This window comes from Eublepharis macularius, chromosome 6 (assembly GCF_028583425.1).
Source record: "Eublepharis macularius isolate TG4126 chromosome 6, MPM_Emac_v1.0, whole genome shotgun sequence".
Taxonomy (NCBI): domain Eukaryota; kingdom Metazoa; phylum Chordata; class Lepidosauria; order Squamata; family Eublepharidae; genus Eublepharis; species Eublepharis macularius.
In genome coordinates this window covers 22,951,513-22,966,531 of record NC_072795.1, presented here as the reverse complement: position 1 = coordinate 22,966,531, position 15,019 = coordinate 22,951,513, and the positions used below count along the sequence as shown (strand labels likewise).

At 43.5% G+C, this 15,019-nt stretch overlaps 2 protein-coding genes across 6 annotated transcripts in view; one reads left to right on the top strand and one right to left on the bottom strand.

The window, feature by feature from the left end:
- The window catches only part of PHC3 (polyhomeotic homolog 3), a 75,389-nt gene extending 69,794 nt beyond the window's left edge, over positions 1-5,595 (bottom strand). For all 5 annotated transcript variants that reach the window (XM_054983155.1, XM_054983156.1, XM_054983158.1 and 2 more), the window contains exons 1-3: positions 5,525-5,595; positions 2,628-2,778; positions 656-814 (exon numbers count right to left, since the gene is read on the bottom strand). In XM_054983155.1, the coding sequence (XP_054839130.1) occupies positions 656-814; positions 2,628-2,778; positions 5,525-5,538 (324 nt within the window). In that variant the 5' untranslated portion in view covers positions 5,539-5,595. The remainder of the gene's footprint in view (positions 1-655; positions 815-2,627; positions 2,779-5,524) is intronic.
- Positions 5,596-7,999: 2,404 nt separating this feature from the next.
- The window catches only part of PRKCI (protein kinase C iota), a 67,473-nt gene continuing 60,453 nt past the window's right edge, over positions 8,000-15,019 (top strand). The window contains exon 1 of the mRNA XM_054983398.1: positions 8,000-8,259. Within this exon, the coding sequence (XP_054839373.1) occupies positions 8,117-8,259 (143 nt within the window). The 5' untranslated portion in view covers positions 8,000-8,116. The remainder of the gene's footprint in view (positions 8,260-15,019) is intronic.

Genomic DNA, 15,019 nt, shown 5'->3' with positions numbered 1-15,019 from the left:
TAATGGTACAGGTTTCTTGATAAGTTTCCAATGAACGTATTTTCTAGCACTCTCTTTTCTTTTAGGATTATGTCTTTTGATCCAACTATTTCTTTGTAGAGTCTGCAACTAAGTATATATATTTGTAACAGTATTGCATTGGAATTTTTAGCTTTGGTTACACACAAGAACCATAACATTTTCACTCCTATACATTATTTAGAAGTGAAAGACGTGAAACTGAAATTGATAATATAAATTATGCAACTCTGATTAAAATAATAAAACTGACTGGAGTTCCATAATGATTTTGAGATATTAAGCTTGATCGTATCCAACTATGGGCTGAAAACAATTAGTACAGTATTTGCTGATAGGACATGCTGGCCTTTCTCCTTAACAGAATTAAACCACAAATATTGGTGTGTTTGTTACCCCTTCTGCTTAGAAACAAGATCCAGAGGCTCTAGGTAGACAATAGCGCTGCTCTTGTGCAGCTGAGCTCATCTTTGTGCTGCCAGACATACAGCTGTGTCATAACTGGCTATTGATCTTCAGAATAAAAAAATTATGGGCAACCAGAAAGTTTCGACACAAGCACAATTCTGTTATTAGATTTGGTAGCTCTGTCAGTTTAATTTTCAAAGGGTTTTTTTCTAATCTACTTCACTCTCACCTGTGGAACACTGGCCAGGCTCTGGAACTGAGTGCTGCTCAAATGCTGCTGTTGCAAAGCTGCGGTCTGTAACATCAGGTGCTGCTGCTGAGCTGCATACATCTGCTGAAGGTATTGTGCTGCAGAGCTAGGGGGGCGATGCAAGGCCTGCTGAATAACCTGCAAATGATTTAGCAACATCACTACTATGGCAAAAAAATAGAGATTTTTGTTAATGCTGCCACCATTGAAAACTGTGCTTCCAAAGAACCATACTACAATTCTGGGGAAATTACTACTGGCATCCAAATTGCTGAGGATAAAATGCTGAATGCGATATAGAAGCCCCTGTCCTCCTTGCGACTCCATGATTGAATCCCAGCTTCTGTATCCAAGATCGGCCTTTATAGAGTGCTGGCAGCAGAATATTTTATACAGGTCTGCAAGCCCTTGATAATCATGGTGATCACTCTGTAACAGAAATGTAGCTTTCTGAAAATGCCCCTTAGGGTAGATCTCCCATTTTCTCCAATTGGGGAGAAGTGGGGTATAAATAATCTCCCTCTTGCACCATCGTACTTCCCTGCCCCAAATTACTGCCCAAACAAAATCTCTAGCCCTGCCGCTTTCCTTACTGAAACTCCTTCTGGCTTCCTCTCATCCAGAGTGTCTGTACTGCCCACAACAGCAGCTCTCCTCCTCTGCCCTAAAGATAACCTCTTATCCAGGCCTTATTTCCTTTCTGCCTCAGTGTACTGTTCCCCTCCCTGGCTCTGTTACTTTATCACGCTCTCCTGTGACTTAATTTGCTGGAATGCAGCTTAGTCAGAGTGGGCAGGCTGCCTCCACTGGACCCCTAGCAAACATGCACATTGGAAGATTTTGTTTGAATTTTACTATCGATTTGCTCTAGCACCCTGGAGGATGTAGCAGTTATTTATTTATTTTTATCTGTACATGTCATCTCTCTAGAAATCTGCTTCAGGCAACATTTCACACACAGCAGCTAATGAATCATAGAACCACAGAGCTGGAAGGGATCCCGAGGGCTATCTAGTCCAACCCCTGTACAATGCAGGAACTCCCTCACTCCCCCGCCAGTAATCCCTGCTCAATGCCCAGAGTATGGCAACAAATCTCTAGGATCCCTAACCAATCTGGCCTGAAGGAAAATTTCTTCCTGACCCCAAAATGGTGATCAGCACTACTCTGGGCATATTAGAAAAGGCTAGAAGAGCTGAGCATCGGCTCGACCCTTCCTGTCCTCTCTCTCACCATCTGCTTAACACGAATGGGAGCAGGGGCAGGAAAATGCTGAATGCAAGGACATCTCATGTGTTTCTTATACCAAACATTGTTTGGAGGATTGGGGAAGGGAGAAGCAGATCAGTATCAGACTCACATTCCCTGTAGCAGCAGACAGAGATCCACAGAATCTCAGCATGCTTATTCTGATCAGCAGAATTAGCCTGGTCTTCCACAGTTTAACAGTCTTATAGCAATGAAATATGACATCACATTATTTTATAAAATACAAACATACTGCACAGCTCTGTTATTTCCTGACAATATAATGGGATTATTAAGCATGTAATCTGCACAAAGCATTGCTGCCAAAAAGTAACCAAACTCCCCCCCCCACTTCACAAAGCTTTAGATTCCATGTGAATATAACCTTTGAAAACAGGCAGGAAACAAGCCACAGAAACAGCAAAAAGAAGAATGAAAGTTGAGAGAGGGAATGTGGACAAAATCAAATGGATAAGGATCGTGCTAGTTCCTTTCCCTGCTTTCTCTAGTTAGATCTGAAGACAATGCTGGAATCATGCATTTTGCAGGTATGCAAGTGCTACATATACAGAGGCCAACAAAGTTTCCCTGAAAAGGTCTTTTTGTTCTCCACCATGAAATACTTCCTTCCTCTATATAGAGCATCTCTGGTTATTTGCAAGTAGGCACCTTCCATATGACTTTGCCATCAGCTGTTAAATACCTGCACAGCATGTCGGTCAGCACCACTATAGACAGATATCTGCGGTGGCTGTGTACGAGAAGGAGATGACGTAGTAGTGATGGTGGTTGTGCATGTGGAAGATACTGTTGTGCTTGGTTCATTCTCCATAGCTGTGGAATGATCCTTCCACCTAGTGAGAAATGAAAACAAAAATTGCACATCACAATATTCTGGATCTGAAAACAAACACACAAGCCAGTTTGGACTCTGATGACACAGTGTGCTGGATTTTGCTCCAGATGTTCTGGTAACCCAGAATGTACACCTCAGTCTTTCACATGCTGTTCTATATTTGTAAAACAGGAAAGAGATCGGGCCAAGAAGGAAATAGCATCCACTAGCTAGGGAGGATATGTCTAAGCAAATTATTTCAGAGTAGCAAGAAGGAAATTGGTCATAACATGCAAAGAAAGAAATTGCTTTGTTACCAATGACAGCAAACAATGAAATTAACAGGGCAAAAGGAGTCATTTCAGTTCCCAGAACATAAACTGCATCAGTCTCATTTAACTATTGTTTTAGCAGTGCAATAAAGTAGACATTTGAGTTAAAAAGAAAGTAAAACTCCAAGGCATCAGTATCAAGATGCTAAGACACACGTACACACAAGCTTACTGCCCTCATCTAGGAGGACAAGTTGTTTAAGTCATTAATGAGAATATAAAGAATTATGGGTGATGTGGCTTTAATTCTCTTGTGATGGTTCTCAAAACATATGCAGTTCACTTTCAGTCATGTTATGGTCTCTGGTCCTCCATTTAAGGGAAACAGAAGATTAACACCAACAGCCAAGATTACCTTATATTTCTGAACTAGCTTTTTCTACTAAAAGATTATTTTTCAATAACTGTCTTGCTTTAAAAAAAACCTAGTTATACTCCTAGGGAATTTTTCATTCTATATTATCTATAACTATTAGGAACAGTATTTGTTCAGAGGGCAGAAGTAAAATAATAACAACAATAATAATACACTTATATACCACTCTTCTAGACAAATTAGTGCACCACTCAGAGCAGTTAATAAAGTCAGTGTTATTATCCCTACAATACAACTGGGGAGCTGTGGCTGAAAGGTGGGGCTTACCCAAGGCCACCCAGTGAGCTGATGGCAGGAGTGGGATCAAACCAGCAGAGTGCTGATTTGCAGCCCGATTAACATATCTGTTCATATACAGAGGCTCAGAAAAGCAATCAGGTTATATTCCTTCTTCAATGTGTGTAAAAAATTATGAGAAACCATTATAAGAGCATCTAATGGCTCCTTTAACATTGCTCATTGGGTTTACCATCAGGGAGCTACAGCCAACCTCAACTTTCTGACAAGTATACCTGTGTTTTCAAATTTCTATTTCTGACCAAGTTTAAGGGGTAGGGATCTTTTATTAGCTGGGCAACACCTTTCAGAACAGATATATTTCACCACACATATTCCATTTTAGTAATGCTTTTTACAATCATGAAGGTTATTTGGAAGCTGCATCTGATTGTTTATCTCATATCTAGTTTATCTCATAGAGAACTTTGAAAGGAAGCAACGGACTTAAGGAGTCTGAAGCGATTGCACTGGCTATTTGTAAGTTTATAGATCCAATTCTGGTACTTATCTTCATAGCTTAGGAACATGGCTTAGAAACACAGGTGAGAAAGTGTTCATTGCTCCCCCATTTTATCCCTCACAACAATCATTTAAGGTAGCTTAAACTGAAAGACGGGAACCAGTCCAAAGTCATTCAGTGAAACTAAGAGCAGAGAGTTGAGGCATGGTCTTCTATGTCTGTCCACCACTCTTAGCAAACTCGAGTATGCAAAAATTGTGTAACCCACTTGTTCCCTTTTGAACCCAATTCAAATTTTACAGGTCGAGGCAACAGACACAGTCCTCATATTTTATTTTCTCAGTAATCCTGAGAAGAACTTAGGCTAAGTCCAACAGTGTTAATACAGAGTAATTTGAACCCAGATTCTTTAACCACTGCACTGCTCCAGGCCTCATTCTGTCACTGTCCAGCTGATCAGGCCTGCTCAGAAGCCATTCTTCCCTCTTAGCATCCTTAAGGGGCTGCAAACTTTACTTTTTTCAGATGGGTTTTGGCTGTCTATTTATGCATTGGCTGTGGCCATTTTGTCTAAAAGCTTTTATGGTCATCAAGGATTTTTTATATATACATATACATATATATTTCAAATATGCATCAACTTTTTTTAAAAAAGCACACGGTGAGAAATGTCAGAGCGGGAAGTTATTTAATTAAATAAAACACGTGCAAGAGGCAGAAATTATGCAGCTGATGTTTCATTTAAATAATTTTATGCCCACTTTTCTCCAAGGCAACAAGTTTTGCCCAGTATGATAGTGCACCCACATCTATGAGGGGTGCTGTATTTCTACCTATCCTTACCTATTGAATTTCTGCCTGTCCTCACCTATATATATTAAATCGTTCGGTGGGGAAAAAAACCCATGCCCAACAAGTGATATACAACCCACTGGGAGAAGGCAGACATTCCTGAAGGGAGTGTGACTGCCAATGACAGCCACACGTCTGTTTAACACGGGCTGAGCAAGGCAAGGCTCCAAGGATGGGGGGAGCTTCCTTGCCTGGCAATAAAGCAAAGCAGCAGTTTAAATAAATGACAGAAATTCAACAGGTGCCGCTCCCCCCTCACACACACACACACACCTCTGCTTTTCTAACGAAAAAACCCACATCCGCTTAACTTCTGCCTGGGCCCAGCGCCTCCTTCCCCCACCTGGCGAAGCCCAGCGAGGGGCTCTCCTCCCGCCAGGCCTGCCGTCCTCAGACCGCCTGAGGGAAAAACAGCCGTCGCGCGCGTGCGAAGCCCTCGAGTCACCCGCGCCTCAGCGCCACTCACCCAACCTCCGCCATAGAGGGAAGCGCACCCGCTTGGCGTAGGAAACCCTCACTCCGCTTCCGCCATGTTCTCACCTCCCTCACGGGGAGTTAGCGCGCATGCGCTTCTCGGACTGGAGGACCAGACCGACCGCCCTGGATGGTCACATGACTCGACCGCCCGGGTTTTCCTTCTCTTGCATTGAGAGGTGGCATCTTCTGTAATAGAGGTTGCAGTCCTAGGATCCTAGTAGTTGGCGTTCATATCTCCTGTGTCTTAATAAAAGTTCTCGTTAAGAATATCACATGGGATGTTTGGAAATTTGTATTTATAGACTCTACGACGTTGTTTATGGAAAGGTCTTTGAATGTTCTGACTCACACGGTGTAACCCCTCTGGAGTCTCAGTGAGAAAGGCGTGCTACAAATAACACAAATACATAAAAACAGGACAAGACTTATCAGGAAAGCCGTGGATTTCTTTTCGCGATGAAACATTGGCACATGCTCTGTGGAGAATGGGCAATGGAGTGCACCAGGAGCGTCATTGGCAGGAGAAACGGTGTCTGGGTTTCTAGAAGAGCAAGAATCGGGTCCAGTTGCATCATAAAGACCAACTAGATTTCCAGGGCATGAGCTTTCGAGAGTCAGAGCTCCCTTCGTCAGACTTTTGAGAGCTCTGACTCTGGAAAGCTCATACCCTGGAAATCTAGTTGGTCTCTGGTGTAACTGGACTTTGCTCTTCTACTACAGACCAACGCGGCTACCCACGTGAAACTATCTTCATGAGTTTCTAAAGGAGTCTGTAGAGTTACTCTTGTCAGAGTCCATTTAAATCGATGGGGGGAGGGTGTCGGGGCTGTGGCTCAGTAGTAGAGCATCTGTCTGGCATGCAGATGGCTCCAAGGTCAATCCCGAGTATCTCTAGCAAAAAAAAAAAAAAAGCTTACGTAGTAAATTATGTGAAATACCCTCACCCAAGACCCCGGAGAACCAATTTCAGTCCAAGCAGAGAACACTGAACTTGATGGACCAAAAGTCTGATTCACCATGGGGCAGCAGCCCCATGTGCCTCCAATGAACCTACAGCGCAATGCCATGAGTAGCAACCCAGTCCAAGTCCATAGATCGTAATGAATTTAGACTGGAGTAACCCTGCATAGCATTGCACTGTTAGACCAATAACTCCTGAGTCCTGACCAGATGGCACTAGGGAGCAGCCAGCCACTCGCCACCTTGTTAAGGATGGTTTAGATCTGCTAACGCCGTACAACATTGGAATGACTCGAATTTTTGGAACTGCATCCTTTCCCACCCCCACACTCCTGGAGCTGCAGTTTTTATTGCCAGCGATCTAGCTGTCCCCCAGACACGCGCTGTTTCTATCCCAGAATAATCCCATAGGGGTAGCCGGGTTAATCTATTGAAGTAAAATCAAACAAATGGCCAGCGGCACCTTAAAGAATAACCGCATTTTTTTCAACATGAGCTTTCTTGAGGGGAGCTCTGCCTAATGGCAGCTCATGCTGAAATAAATGTTCGAGTCCAGTCTTTAACTTATTGATGGGCTCGATTCTTGCTCTTCCCCACGGCTACGCACCTGGAATAAATGTCTTTACTCGTTAAGATGTCACTTGTCTTCTTTTTTATTCTATCCCACAGGGCAGAATGAAAAGGTTCTTGCCTGCCAGCTTCAATCACGTTGTTAGGTTTTAAAGTCTATACACTGCAAGCCTGGGCTGCACAGTTAAGCTCACGCACGTGTGTAACCTGCTGTCCCCGTTTGAAAACTACATTTCCCAAAAGTCTCTGCGGCACAGCTTTCTGGGACTTGTAGTAGGAAAGACGCGGGCTGTGCTCATTGTATATAAGACGACTCAGCAGCTGCTTCTGCTCTCCCATACAAGCACTGGGCAAGCGGCTGCGATGTGAGGCGCCTTGAGCCTAAGTCGACTCTGGGTTTTTAAAACTAATCTATCTTTTGTTATTTCTCCCAGTCCTTTCATAGTATAATCCATGTCGCTGGGGAAAAGGGAGTTTCAGAAATAATGGTAAGTCGCTTGGCACTTTCCCTATTTCTCAGACGGAGACTTTCGGCATTGTTTTAACAGGCACGCTTGCTGCACCTCGGTCTATACAGCCTGTGACCGTTTCATTTGGAATTTGCTCCCCAGAAACCAGGTTTCGGTTTGACCTCCTCCTCCGTGTTCTAGAACGTGGTTTATTCCACCTTTCCTCGCCTCCTTCAGACCCTGGCGTCTGATTCGTCAGGTGAAGGAAGGTGGGGCAAGATTAGGGGCGGGGCGAGTCTTTCTCTTCCCTCCCTTTTTCTTTCTTTCCCTCACACACAACAGAGTGCGGGCGGGGCTAGGGCGCGTGCGGGTTCCGAGCGACGGCGGATTCTCGTCCGTTAAACGTCCCCGGTCCCCCCTTTCGGCGCGAGGCGTGCGCAGAAATTCGCTCTTCTTTCCACCCCCCCCCCCGCCCTCTCCTTTTCCTCCCCTTCTGTTCCTTTTCCCGTTTCTGCGGCGGGGCGGGGTGGGGCTGGCCGCGCCAGCAGGCGGGGCCGCAGCGAGCGAGCGAGGCGAAGCGGAGGGCGGGGAGGGGGGGGGCGATGCCGACTCAGCGCGAGAGCGGCAGCAACAGCGGCGGCGGGAGCGGCATGTCTCACCCGGGCCTGGGCGGCGGCGGCTCCGGGGGCGGCGGCTCCGGGGGCGACAGCGCCCACCAGGTCCGCGTCAAGGCGTATTACAAGGGGTGAGTGGCTGGCTTGGCATGGGGCGCGCGAGAGAGTGGAGCTGGGCTGGGAGGCAGCGGGATGGAGGGGCTCAGGAGCCGGGTGGGGAGTGTGAGGCGGAGATGTGGGTTCTTTGGCCCTCCCCGCCAACCATCCATTAGTAAATACCAAAATTGGGGGATAAAGTAGATCGTCGGTAGACCCGCAACAGCCCAGAGCGGGGGTGTTTCTGGGGTTGCCAACCTCCACGTGGGGCCTGGAGTGCTCTCGGAATGTCAAGTGGTCTCCATACCACAGATCAGTTCCCCTGGAGAAGATGGCTGCTTTGGAAGGTGGGCTCTGGTTTTATACTCTACTGAGCTTCTGTTGTGGAGTTGGCAACCCTATCTCTTATGGCATTATATCCTACTGAATCCCAGTCTATTGGAATTCAGGTGCTTCCCACAAATCTCCAAGAATGTCCCAAGCTGGAGATGGCAACCCAAGGTGTCTCACACAATACATAGTTCATTTTTTAGATTTGCTGCTATGGCAGGTAGGGGTGGCCACTGGTTTAGATAACATTTTATCCCCCCCCTTCCTCCCTGAACCCCCTCTCAAATACTGGTTCTAGCAGCAGCAGTGAGCCATGGTGGAGGAGTGGAACATCTGTGGTTAGGAGCAGAGTACCTGCTAAGACCAGTTTTGGGTAGAGGATCGATGGAGGAAGGCCTCCCAAAGGCATGTGGCTGAATGGGATGCTGTGTTAGGTGGATCCATGTTCTGATCTGTCAGGGCTCCTTGCTGAACCTTGTCATGACATGGAAAGTGAGCGTGGAGGTTGCATAGTATGACCTTGGAGCAGGGATGTCAGAGACATCTTGTATGTAGTTTTAGGGATGGGGAGTTCAGGGCCAGGCTGCTGCTGAGTTGTGGTGAAGGGCTTGTGGTGGGATGTCTGTGTGTCCAGGGCTCTCTTCAGAGGGGCTAGGGGGAAGTGATGCATTGCCCTGGCTAGTTTCAGGTAGGTAGCCATGTTGGTTTGCCGTAGAAAAGCAAAATTCAAGTCCAGTAGCACTCCTAAAGACCAGTAAGATTTCCATGGTATTTTTCTTGAGAGACGTCTCAAGTGATGAACAGTAGGCGCTAAGCTATAAAGGTTAAATCGCGGAGGGACAGTTGTTATGGCTGTGAGCCTGGGAACTTGTCATAAAGCCTGTTAGGTGCTTTTGGTGGGTGAAACAATTGTGAGGGGAATATATGTGAGAAAGAAGAATGTTTTTGGGATGGAAATTGTTGAGGGAATGCTGAAGGGAGGTGGGAATGTGAGTAGGAGGATTACTCATAGGGTGAGTGCAGCATGCCGAGATCAGAATTTCAAAAATGAAGCAGAGTGTAGCTGTGGGAGTGTTTATTCGGAGGGATTTTGTGAAAGAACAGCAGGAACTGAAGGGATTGCTGCTTTTTGAAATAAGATTCATCAGGTGAAATTTATCAGTATGGATTTGAAGGTGGTATGTAGAAGAATTACTGTGGTGTATACACACTAATACATTGTAGGTTTTTTATATATGCATCATGCCAGTTAGATGCGGTGATGTGGCTTCATTTAGAGACATGTGAGAGGATAATGCAAATGCTACTCCCAGTATTATTGTCTAATTTCAGGATGGGCTGTTAACCTGCAATAAAACTTGGGATGTTTGAGTATAATGGTTCCAGCTGTTCTGAATACCTGGTTGAGTAAGGCTAATTCTTTGACTGAGAAGAGAAACATGGTTTGTGGGGAAATTAGTTATTAAGATTCCCTTTGGCTTTAGGTGGTGATTTCTGTAATACCAGTAACAGAGGGCCCAAGTTACTAAAACGAGAGCCAGTGTGGTGTTGTGGTTAGAGTTACAGACTAGGATCTAGGCAATCCAGGTTCAATTCCCTACTTTCCTGTAGAAGCTGGCTGGATGACGTTGAGCCAGTCACATACTCTCAGCGTGACCTATCTCACAGGGTTGTTGTGATGAAAAATGGAGGAGAGGAGAGTGATGTTAACAGTATTAATTCCCATTTGGGAGAAAGGTGGGGTATAAATGGAGTTAAAATAAATAAATAAAATGCCCTTTGGCTTAGGTGGTGGTTTCTGCAATACCAATAACAGAGGACCTGAGTTACTAAAGCACAACAGTGTATAGGAAAGTTGAGCAAAGATGTGGTTCTGTGGGTGGACATAGCCACAGTAGTCTAGTTAGCATAGCTTTGTTTTGTGAGTGCTTGTACCCAAATAGGGGTGTTGATGCTTGTCTTTGAATATGGCTAGTTGGTCTCCTATTTTTATAGCAAGATGTTATTGCGCTCATCTTGGATAGATGATGAGGATGCTAGTACTGATTACACTTTTCATTTTGAGCCATTCTTCCTTCTTGCCATTGTCTAACAAAATTGTGTTTTGCCCCAGGTTTGGGAAAGCTGTTGTTGATTAAAGGAAGATCTCCATGCCCCCTTAATCTGATAGTCACTGGATGTTTGACCAGGTATCATGATGCAAGGGACTCGAATAAGTCATTGGCTAGATTTCATACGATGAAAACCAAAAGGCAGGCTGCAATTTAAGAGTTTACTCATTACTTTTCGGATAAACTAAAGAAATAGATCCTTATAACCATGCGGAAGCTCCTGTGCAGAAGTACATATGGATACAGCCACCCACAATTTCTGTAATCACAGTAGGGTAACTTCCAGTTGCTGTAGTTACAGAAATGCCAGCTGGTAATACCTGTGTATCACTGCTTCATACAGGATTTTTTTCCCATTAAAGGCCAGAACAGCTTGTGTGTAGGAGAAATGTGGTATGAGAACCAGGTTCTGATTAATGGTCCAGCAAACACCTTTTCTTTTCCTGTGTTGGCCAGAAGATACTCCAAGGAAGGTCGCAAGCAGGCCACGTTGGCTAGATTAATCTCCTGTTGCTGATTTCTAGCACCTGATAATTAGAGATCTGAATTTGAACACAGTTATGAACATTTGCCCCCTTTCTTCCTATAATCTGCTTATGATTTTAGACACTTTCTTCATCTTCAGCATGCCTAAGTTTTTAAAGATGCTCTTAGAAATAATAGTTCAGGGAGTTTTGCAATAATGCTAAAGAAAAAAAGTATTTTGTGTCTGTGCCTGCTGCAACATGTTCACTGTCTCAGAAAAGGCACTTCCTTCTGTTAGAAGGGATAGGAGGAATGTCTTTTCTAAGATGGTTCCTGCTGCTCATGGCTCTTGTAAGAACTCTTAAGTGTTTTGGACAAAATGTGTATGTCTTCTAGAATACCCATGACTGCTTTCAGCAGTTCTTTTCAGGACACATTTTCAAGTCTTCATTTGAACAAATAATGGCCACTGCATGTGTTGTGTTTAGTGTGCTCCTGGCAGTGTCAGGTTTCACCACAGAGCAGGTGGGATGATGCAGGCGCAAGGGAGGTGAGGCATAGATTCATGCATCTTGTTGGTTTCACATCTGTTCAGTCTTGCTCAGTAATAAGCAGTTATCTAAGGTTTTCCTATCTTTCATCTTTACAGTATACTCAGGTACTGCACTGGTAATTGATATGCAGTTGCCTAAGTCTGTGTTGTTCAAAGGTAGATTGGAAATATTTCTACAAACAATGCCCAGAGCTTCTAATAGTAGCTAGATTGTGTGGCATTGAGATGGAGGAGAGGGGAACAGTGTATGCCATCTTGTATTGGTGACCAGTCCTGAGCTTTTAAGAGCATAAAGAGTCCTACTGGATCAGACCAATGGTCCATCTAGTCCAGTGTTCTGCTTTACACAATAGTCAAACCAACTGCCCCAGGGGGACAAACAGGGCATTGAAGCCAAGGCCTTCCCCTGATTATCTCTCCTAAAACCAGTGTTCAGAGGTTTACTGCCACTGTTCATGGGCGTTCCCTTTAGTCACCATGGCTGGCAGTCTTGAGTGGACCTCTCCTTGATGAATCTGTCTAACTCCCATTTAAAGCCCCTATTTAAAGCAGTCTGTGCTCATGGGTGTCCATATATGCTTTGGCAGTGAATTGTGCAGTGTACTAATTGAATAAAGAAGTATTTTCTTTTTTCTGTCCTGATACTATTTCCTTTTTTAAATTTTTTTTTATTTTTATTGTGGAAAAGTTAAAAGATAGGACAAAAGAGTAAAACATAACAAAAAGACAACTACAGAAAGCCCAGAATGGCCTACATAACAGTCTACAGAGTAAAAACAGACACTTAATAGGCATGTTATTAATCCATTACAGTTTTTTGCTTACAACAATGCTTCCTTCTTTATTATCAGTCAGCTTGTGGTCTCATTAATACCTTTTTTCTGTGCCTTATCTTCTTGGTATCTCAAAACCTTATTCTTAAAAATCAGATCCACAAATCATTAGTTCATTTTTCTCGGTCTCTCGCAGATAGTCCATAAAGGGTTTCCAATTTGCCATGAATATGGAGAGCATTTTGCCTTTAATTAACACTAAGTTTGGCCATCTCTGCTAAGTCCATCATCTTCCCAGTAGATCCTTGCACTTGCATTTTTGAGCATATAAAAGCCGTTCTACTGTTACCATATATAAAATTAAAATACCATAGTCTTTTTCCAATTTGTTATCCATAATTCCCAACAAATAGAACTCTGGCTTAAGCTGTAAACTAACCTTTAAGATTTTCTGCATGAACACATGTACTTGTAACCAAAAATTTTTCACTTTGTTGCAAGTCCATCAAAGAGGATAAAATGTCCCTTTTTGTTTTTCATATTTCCGTTTATTTGAGACACCGTTAACCATTTTTGCAATTTTGTCTGGAATGGAGACATATACCATTGATACATCATTTTGTAAAATTCTCTTTGAGAATGGAACACAAAAGTTAATTTGAGGTCCTTAGCCCACATATTTTCCCATTGTCCATTTGTATATTATACCCAAAATTGTTTTCCCATTTTGTCATACATTCTTTGACAGATTCTTCCTCCATATCAAATGTCAATGTCCTGATACTATTTCCCAACAACTTCATTGGGTGCCCTGAGATGTAGTAGTATAGGAGAGCATGAAAAACTTTCTTCTTCCCCTGCCCCATATACAACGTTATAAACCTCTTATCATTTACCCTAATAGCAGTAAATCGTAGACAAAAAAGTCCCAGGCGCTCCAGCCTTTCCTCATGGGTAAGGTGCTCCAACCCCTTAATAATGTTGGTTGCCCTCTCCATTGCCCTTTTCAATCCATCATGCATCACTTATGCTTACCACGATTGAACTTCAATTGCCATGTTGTTGCCCACTCACCCAAATTAGAGAGATCCTCTTCATAATCTGCTTTGGTTTTCACAATCCTGAATAAATTAGTATCAACTGCAAACATGGCTTCTGTGCTGCCCATCTCCAGTTCCAAATAACTTATAAGCAAATTAAATAGCACTAGTCCCAATACTGATCCTTGTGGGACCTCACTGCTCATTTCCCTCCATTGTGAGAACTGCCCATTTATTCCTACTATCTGCTTCCTGACATTTAACACTTTTTAATACTAAGACTGTTAAATTGGGGAGTCAAACCCTTGTGTAACTCCCAAGTATATAATATCTACCAAATCACCCTTGCCTGCATGCTTGCCACCCTGCTTAAAGTTTTCTAAAAGGTTGGTTGATTGTTCTTAGGAGCTATAAATATGACTTGACTTCCACTTGCAGCCAGAATACTATGTATAGGCTCACCATGGTGCTATAATGCTTGCCAACCAAGGAACATTTGCCATGCTGTAAAAAGTGTACAAATTGGGATAGCGTTCCTGGAATTGAATGTAAGCTGGCCTTGGTACTGTAGATCAGTTATATGTACTTCCAAAAGTAAGAGGTGACAAAAATTCATGTGTATTGTCTTACATCAAATGCCTTTTTTATGATGAAAAAATCTAATCCTCATTGGGAACTTGCAGTATATTCCTTATTCTGTATCTTTGATTATGCTAGTCGCTTGCTAGCTTAATTAACATATTAGCAAATAGGAAAAGGTCTGGATCTTTTGTCCCTGCCAATTAATTACTAACTTAATATAACACAGATTAAAATTGAAGATAAGTTTATTGCATAATGTGCAATTGTAATGTTATATAGAGAGGATAACAGAATCTGTTAAACATAGTAACCTCTTAAGTGCCAGTGATGAATGCCTGTAGCTGCCATCAAAACTGGCCTTATAGTCCTTTGTTAAGAAGACAAAGGGACTGAAGTGACCAGCAGGCTAAATTACCCTTTCTACAAAGCCTTACAAAGGTAGCTGAAGTAGGTATGGCATTTCAAAGTACTTGCCCTTCAGTAGTCACGGTAGGTCTCATGGTATAGAGTAGGGGTGTGCGCTTCTATTTGTAAAGATTCAGGAATCCCGAATCAAAGCTTCCACAAAGCATTCGGGTTACTTCGGAAAGCTTCGGGGCAACTTTAAAGGGCCCCTTTCCTGCTGCTTGCAAGTGGCAGGTCCCATTAAAGTATCAGCTGTCAGGTGGCAGGGGGAATGCCCCCTCCGCCGCCTGACAGCTGATAATTTAAAGGGACCTGCTCCTTGCAAATGGCAGGGCCATTTAAACTATCAGCTGGCAGGCTGATACTTTAAAGGGACCTACCGTTTGCAAGCAGCAGGTCCCTTTAAAGTAAGTAAGGTTTAATTGTATATGGCCAAAGGCCGTCACGACACAGAGTTAAGAACAATAAAAGTAGAAACTTATCATTCAAGCCCCCCTCTGCTGCCTGCTGGCTGATAGCTTAAAAGGACATGCCAC